An 8,410-nucleotide genomic window follows, 5' to 3' on the forward strand; every position below is an offset into this window, starting at 1 on the left:
AAGCTTAAAAAATCAAGAATGTTCCAGACTTTATAGATCATCCCTTTGCCAAAAGTGGAAAAGCTAACTCTATTTGAAAGAAAGGAAAAGAGAACCAGAATATTTGGGAGAGGGGGGTTATAAAATGTTATAAAAACATTTATTATCAACCCTCTGTATTGGGCTCCTACATAATTAGAAAAACAAATAAAATATTTATTTGATGAATACCAAGTGCCTTCTATGTGCCTGGCAATATTCTAGGAGTTGGGAGCAGAACATTGAACAGAACAGATAAAATTATTTGCTTTCAGGTGGCTTACATTCTCATGAAGGACAAAGTCCATAATCAAATATATAGTTAAAATAGCCAAGTGCTGTGGAAAAATCAAGCAGGGAGGGGGGAGAGAGTCTGCCCTGAGGTGGGGGGTGGGACAACTAGTCATGTAATTTTAAATAAGTCATCAAGGAAGGACTCATTCAGAGGTGATGTTTGAGCAGAGAACCAAAAGAGATGAGGCATTAAGTCATATAACTTTCTGAGGGAAGAGCATTCAGGTAGACAGTACAGCCAGAGCCAAAGTCCGGAGGTAGAAACAAGCCTGGCATGATGAAGGAACTGCAAGTTGGTCAAAATGGCAGAATTGAGAATTGAGGGGAAGAATAAGAGGAGGTGAGATCAGAGATGACTTGTATGGTCTTGGAAGTCTTGGAAGTGACCGTGAGGAACTTGGGTTTTGTCTCTAAGTGTGATGGGAAGTCATTGGAGGTTTTGAAGTAGGAAACAATAAAGGCTCATTTTGGTTTTAACAAGATCCTTTTAGTTCTTCTCTTAAGAAGAGAATGAAGTGGAGAGAGGAGTCAATTGAGGGAAAAGCATTAGGAAAAAAGCACAACCCACCAACAATGTTTAACCACTCCCCCCGCCCCTTTCCAGGCTAAGTATGTGATTAGTGCTATTCCTCCTACTCTGGGCATGAAGATTCATTTCAACCCTCCTCTGCCAATGATGAGAAACCAGCTGATCACTCGTGTGCCTTTGGGTTCAGTCATCAAGTGTATCGTTTATTATAAAGAGCCCTTTTGGAGGAAAAAGAGTGAGTACTTTCCTTAAATAAAGACCTTGGGGAGAAGGTCAAAGAAACTTGGTGCAAAGACACACATTTACATGTAACTTTTTATTAGAATGCTGGACATAAAACATTAGTCCAGGTTTTAAGTACAATTCTATCAGATAAAATATATTGGCACAAACTCAAAATTATCTTCTATTAGAATATGACCAACTCTTTTTCTCATTCTATATAAAATTTATTTAATCCTCCTACAAAATCTTGTGAAAATAGGTTATTAATATCGTCTAATACAGATTTTTAAAGTATGAGTTTCATGTACGGTGCCAGATGGGTACTTGAAACATTGGGGAGACCACTTTATAAATTCTAACCATTATGCTGTACACCTGAAATTAATGCAAAATAATATTGAATGTAAATTGTAATTGAATTTTTTTAAAAAAAATGAGTTTATAGAGGTATTCACAAAAGTGGAGATTCTGAAAATTTCCAGGCAAGTTCTCATTTGTGTCAAGATTCTACTATATTAAATTAAATCAATTTATTCATTCAGATATATTCAGCAAGTGTGCTATGATACTGGGAAAAATGTTACAAGGATGCTCACTAAAAGTGCTAGATACTGGAATGATGGAAATGTGCTAGAGCTGCTCTGTTTAATATGACAGCCATTAGCCATATGTAGGTGTTGCACACATGAAATGTAACTAATGAGACTAAGGAACCACATTTTTCTTTTTCTCTTTTTTCAAATATATTTTTATTGACTTCAGAGAGGAAGGGAGAGGGAGTGGGAGAGATAGAAACATCAGTGATGAAAGAGAATCATTGATTGGCTGCCTCTTGCACGCCCTACACAGGGATGGAGCCCACAACTCAGGCATGTGCTCTGACCAGGAATCAAACTGTAACCTCCTGGTTCATGGGTTAATGCTCAACCACTAAGCCATGCTGGTTGGGCACATTTTTCTATTTTATTTTATTTTAATTGCTTTAAATTGAAATGTAAAATGCCACATGCAGTTAGCAGCTACTGTATTGGATAATACAGTGCTAGAGTCTTATCACATCTGTTTTTCTTCTGAGAGAAGACCACATATGAACAGTCAGTACCTGGGACTGAGGGTAAAGAGAAGGATGGACTGAAATAGGAACTAAATTGCAGAAAAGGGAGAGATTATGCTGAAGGCAGAGAAATTTTCACAGTTTTACCTTAGGGTGGTTCTTTCTGTATATATCCTTTTCTAGCCACATTATAGCCTCCTAATTCCCCCACCTTTGCAGGAGATCCTATTTAGGGCTACTATTAAATTAGTGCATTAGGGCTACTATTAATTAGTTGAGAAAATAATCTATTTTTTTTGCAAAGGACAGTGTGTAGTGACCCACCATGAAGAACATGCTGTGAAACTGCTTCCTCTTGTGATTCAGGTCACCTATTTTCCCTAAGAGCGCATTCCTGTTTGTTTGATTGTAGTTTGTTACTGCTTTTGTCATTGTTGCTCTTGGTAAAGAACGTCATTAAGCTTTTCAGTTTTTCTCAGTGTTTTTCCTGCCTCAGCACACCTGAGTGGAATACAAACACCCCTCATCCCAGTGGCTGACTAGGACGTTGATTCTCAGGAATGCACAATGGGAAGGGATGTGGGAGGAGAAAGAGAGAGAGGAAGAAGCAAGTGCAGCTTAAAAGGCCTTACGGGTGTGTCTGCTCATATGCAGGTCAAGGCGGTGCACACCCTCAAAGTTCTTTCTCTGTTCTTTCTTTCTCATTTTGAAACCCTCTTATTGGATTTTCTGTACATTTGTTTTAGAGTTTTTTACTATAATTTTGTTCAAAGAGACTCATTTTGCAAGTAAATGATGGCCCAGGAGGTAGGGTGCACTGTAGTAGGATATTGTTACAACGTTTTAGATTCTGCTTTGATATTTTCACCACTTCACAGTCTTTTGTTGAAATCGCATATATCTTGTTCAGGAGGGGAATGAGACAAGCCCTTTGTGCAGAATGAGCTGAAATTGTTGCTCAAGTTGTTCTGGAGATCATGTTTGAAATGACGGTTTGGAGCTCTGTGTGCTCATTGTAACTGCTATGGGGATCTTGATAGAGTGATGAGTGTCTTCTTCCATTTTGCTGTCCTTCCAAGATTATTGTGGAACCATGATTATTGAAGGAGAGGAAGCTCCAGTTGCCTACACGTTGGATGATACCAAACCTGATGGCAACTATGCTGCCATAATGGGGTAAGGCACAGTTATGGTGGTATGAATGCTATTGGATGTTGACAATGTATTCCCATACTGTTGATAATGTCCCAAACTTCTAAAAATAAATTTTTACCCAATAGCACTATTCTCCCAATCCAGCAGCAGAAAAATTCTTTTATAAATACTGTCTTACAATGAATAAATATTTAGAAAGAAATTATAACACCAGCAACATTTTAAAATTTGCTATAGTAATTTTCTGCTTCTTATGTAAAGCTGTGACTTGATATATTTCCATAAGTTATCTTTTGTGAAAGCATGATGTGAAGACCTGATTTAGGGTTTTTATTAAGAGGGCTTCTTATGGAGACTTTACCATTATGTGAACATCAATGGTATTTATGTGGAATGATGAGGTTTTCCAAGTCCCACTAGAGAGGAGCCAAGACCAGCGCAGTCTACATTTTGGCAGGGAAGACCAGCACAGATGGGGGCATGTCTTGGGGGACAGAACCTGTTCCAGAGAAGTGTCACTTAGAACAGTCAAAATTAATATGAGCCCTAGAATATGTATGAGTTTATTTCAGAGAGAGTCCAGTGATGGCGAACCTTTTGAGCTCGGCGTGTCAGCATTTTGAAAAACCCTAACAACTCTGGTGCCGTGTCACATATAGAAATGTTTTGATATTTGCAACCATAGTAAAACAAAGACTTATATTTTTGATATTTAGTTTATATATTTAAATGACATTTAACAAAGAAAAATCAACCAAAAATATGAGTTCGCATGTCACCTCTGACAAGCGTGTCATAGGTTCGCCATCACTGGTCTAGGGTCAGAGGAGGGAGATCAAAGATAGTTGCGAGGTGGAAAGCGATCATACAGCTACAAATGGAGGCAGATTCTACTAGTAGAAGGGTGGCCACTAGGGAAGACACCATTGGGTAGATAGAACCAAAGGACAATGGGGTGGATGAAATTGGAAAGGCTTAGACATAACTTCATTGGACATTCCTGTTAGCCACCAGCTATGTAGAGAGAAGTGGGTCAGCCATAGTATTACCATAGGCAGAAATTATAGCTAGTCATCTATCTTTAGCATCTCGAATCCCTAAAATGGAAGGTGCATTTCAGTGTCTGGAATATAACATGTAAATAGCAAAACATTAAATAACTACTGTATAATTTGTTTCTTTGGCTTTACTTTTAACTTGTGCACTAGGCACATGTGTAGCTATAGAAATGAGGCCAAGATGAAAGCAGCAATTAATTTCCTCCTTTTTTGCTTGTTTGTATGTTTTAGATTTATCCTTGCCCACAAAACTGTAAAACTGGCACGTCTTACCAAAGAAGAAAGGTAAGAAAAATCGTGCTTCTCTTTTTCCCTCTTTTCCTTCCTTCCTTCCTCCTTCCCTCCCTCCCTTCCTCCCTCCCTCCCTCCCTTCCTTCCTTCCTTCCTTTTTCTGCCTCTCTCTTCCTTCCTCTCCCTTCCCTCCTTTCCGCCTCCCTCTCTTCTTTTCTGTCTACTTGACTGCCTTTCAATTTTACTTAACTTTTTAACTTAAATACTGCCTAAAAATACGTGTTTCCAATGTTACATCTCTGTTGTGTTAATTATAAGGATCTTGTATAAGGGCACAGTGCTTATAACTTAAGAATCAAGTATTTAAATAAATATTTATTGAGTTTATTGTACATAAGACACCATGAAAGAAGTTAGGGAGAGTACATAATATCCATATCACCTGAGAATACAAAAATGAATATAGCTCAGGAGCTAAAAATTTACTTGGGGAGAATGCATTTCTAACAAGTTCCTGGGTGCTGTTGCTGCTGGGATCATATTGTTTTACGTCATTAGTGAAAAGATTATGTGAGTTTGTTGATAAAACTTAAATTCTGAGACCTTAAGTAACCTGCTCAAGACCTTACAGTTCATAAGAGATAGAAGCAGAATTTAAAGCTTTTCTTGCTCCCTTCTCTTTCCTCTCTGCCTATTGCTTTGCAGTGAAGTGGGAAAGGAATGAGTAAGGATCACGTCTGCATCCTCCCAGAATCTCCAGTGCTTAGCAGATTGAATGACACTTAAGACTGAAGCGGTTCTCAACCTGTGGGTCGCGATCCCTTTGGCAGTTGAATGACCCTTTCACAGGGGACAGCTAAGACCATCCTGCATTTCAGATATTTACATTATGATTCATCACAGTAGCAACATGACAGTTATGAAGTAGCAATGAAAATAATTTTATGGTTGGGTCACAACATGAGGAACTGTATTTAAAGGGCCAGAAGGTTGAGAACCACTGTTTAAGAGGAACACAACATTTTTTTAATGAATGAACAAATTACTGTGTGCCCCCCAGTGATTCAGGCAATGCCTCACTTTATTTTCTATTTGTGACCTCATTGATTTAAGACATTTGAAATAGAACCAAGTGCCTTGTTTTGAAAAATTAAAATGAAATGTCAAGTGGAAGCAATGGCTCACAGTCTTTTTGAATGAGGGGATAGGTGCCTCTTTCATATGTTGTTTCACTTCCTTCATTTTCACTTTTGCCCCCACTCCTCCTCTCATAGGTTGAATAAGCTTTGTGAGCTCTATGCAAAAGTTCTGGGATCCCAAGAAGCTTTGCAGGTAAGGCTGCTTCTCAACCCTTTCCCTAGAGAGAGAGAGATCTTGCTTTGTCCATCAGTAGGGCCCTAGAACTCATGTTTTCCCTGCTTTATGCATGCTTTGTTGTCTATTGTGTAGAAAGAAGCAAGTCCTGAGATCAAGGAAAGGTGGAAGATGAAGTCCACCCTTCCTCCTGATTGGCAGGAAACAGTCAGCGAAGGGTGCTTATGTGGTGCTTGTCACCCTCAGATGCAGAGAGAACAGAGGGCTGTCCATCAGACATTCTTTAGACCAACAGTTGTTAATAAGTATCATCAACAGAATTGCCTATACCCCATGAAAACATTAATTTGTCTGTCTAGCTTCCTTCAACAAAGCTCAAAACATGAATCCAATCATCTTTTTTCCTTGACAGACATGTTTTTCTGCTTTTTCTACTCCAGCCACTGCAGAAGCAAAAATCTTTTTTAAAACTTGTCTTGAAACCATAGGCACTAAAACTTATTAATAGTTAAGACCACTTTTAAAATGGAACTAAACAGTTGCAGCTTACGAGCAGTACCTGAGATATGAATGAACCAACTGAGAAGACTTTCTGAAGTCAAAATTTCTTATTTTATTACCAAAGATATTTACCTGCCCAAAGACATATCTCTAAAAAACATCAGGATAATAAGGCTCTACTTCAGACATACGATGGTTCTTTAATTTGAAGCTTATTAGAATGTGTTTGGTTTACTCTGGAGTGGATTCCCTTGAGTTTTCATTGAGTTTTTGTCACTCTGCCATGCAGCCGGTGCACTATGAAGAGAAGAACTGGTGTGAGGATCAGTACTCAGGAGGCTGCTACACGACCTACTTCCCCCCGGGGATCATGACTCAATATGGAAGGTAGAGTAAAAGCGTGCTCATTTTAATCCAAATTCTAAACAGGCTCATGTAGCTCTTCTGTTTCTTATGAATGTTAAAAATCCATAATCTTGTTCGTAAATTGTAAATCTCATGAAAGAAGTCATAATTCTGCATCATGGGGTTGCGTTTCACTTTAAGTCCTTTGAAGAAACAACCCCAATCAATATAACCAAAGAAGTTTGCAGCATCATAATAGGAACTTAGAGGGTTCACTTTATATTGTAAGAAGAAGTACCTTTCTACTGAGTTTACACCTCAGTAAAATTTCCTCAAATGGAGCTCTATAAGTGCCAACATGAGTACATTATAAAAGCAAAATGAGCTCAAGACTGAAGGTGAAGGGACTTGGGCTCCACTCCTGATTCTACCAATAACCGACTTTGTCACCCTGGATAGGTCACTTCACCTCTTTGAACCTCACTTTTCTTATTGGGTGTATGAGAAAATGCAAATAGCATGTAATAGACAATAATCAGTATACTGACAACCAGTTTTATTTTTTAGCATCTTTATTGCGATATAATTCATATACTACACAATTTACCCAAACAAAATGCATAATTCAATGATTATTAGCATTCACAGTGCTTTGTATCCAAATATGACTCATTGGAGTTTAGTTAATTGTATTTGATGATAACAAAGTGTGAATTAATGATATAGCAGTAATTATTATGAATATGAGAGTAATATTTAACCAAGCAGTAATTTAATGCCGAGCTCAATCTAAACAAAATAGGAAATGTAGAGTAGTGAGTAAAAGGCTGTTGAAAGTGTGTAATTAAAAGAGTGTGAATAAATGTAATGACTAATCGATCTCTTCATAAAAACCAGTCAAAGAAATATTAAAATCTATACCTGTGAGAAGGTATATAATGATTTTGGTTAGCCCTTTCATCATCTTTCTGAAGATAACAAATATCATCTATGAGAACACCTGATTAGTTACTGGGTCAACAAGTTAATTTTTTGATATGGTGAGTGTAAAATATGTCAATAGCAACAGGTTCATTCAGCATTTAGTGGCTAAGTGCCAATCATTTTCCAAGCCTTGTGCTAAAAACTTTGATACCAAGAAAAGCCCTCTCTGCTGTGAAGGAGCTGATGGTGTTGGGGGCTGGGGTGGGAATGGGGATCGAAGAGAACATCAAACATTGCTCTAATGCTATGGTAATGACACTAATTACTATGGTAAGTGCTCTAGTAGAGGACTATACAAATACCATGAGTACCTAGGGAGTGATACTCAGGGGTGGGCAAACTTTTTGGCTCGAGGGCCACAATGGGGTCTTAAACTGGACCGGAACAAAAGCATGGATGGAGTGTTTGTGTGAACTAATATAAATTCAAAGTAAACATCATTACATAAAAGGGTACGGTCTTTTTTTTTTTTTAGTTTTATTCATTTCAAACGGGCCAAATTTGGCCCGTGGGCCTAGTTTGCCCACGGCTGCAGTCTAGCCTTACCTAGAGAAATAAAAATGGCTTCATAATACCCATCTCATTTGAGGATTGTAGAAGGCAGAGAAAGGCTATTGGGAAATGCACTCTAGGCAGAAGGAACTGTATGAGCAAATGCTTGAAATCCTACAAGTTCATGGAATGCCGGGGGGGGGGGGGGGG

The 8,410-nt window shown here is 38.3% G+C and overlaps 1 protein-coding gene across 1 annotated transcript in view; it reads left to right on the top strand.

Moving 5' to 3' along the window:
- MAOB (monoamine oxidase B) overlaps positions 1 to 8,410 on the top strand; it is a 40,762-nt gene that overhangs the window by 27,254 nt on the left and 5,098 nt on the right. Inside the window, exons 7-11 of the mRNA XM_006755187.2 lie at positions 917 to 1,076; positions 3,200 to 3,296; positions 4,565 to 4,618; positions 5,839 to 5,896; positions 6,669 to 6,766. Coding sequence (XP_006755250.1) covers positions 917 to 1,076; positions 3,200 to 3,296; positions 4,565 to 4,618; positions 5,839 to 5,896; positions 6,669 to 6,766 — 467 coding nt within the window. The remainder of the gene's footprint in view (positions 1 to 916; positions 1,077 to 3,199; positions 3,297 to 4,564; positions 4,619 to 5,838; positions 5,897 to 6,668; positions 6,767 to 8,410) is intronic.

This window comes from Myotis davidii, unplaced genomic scaffold, assembly GCF_000327345.1.
Source record: "Myotis davidii unplaced genomic scaffold, ASM32734v1 scaffold1673, whole genome shotgun sequence".
NCBI classification, from domain to species: Eukaryota; Metazoa; Chordata; class Mammalia; order Chiroptera; family Vespertilionidae; genus Myotis; species Myotis davidii.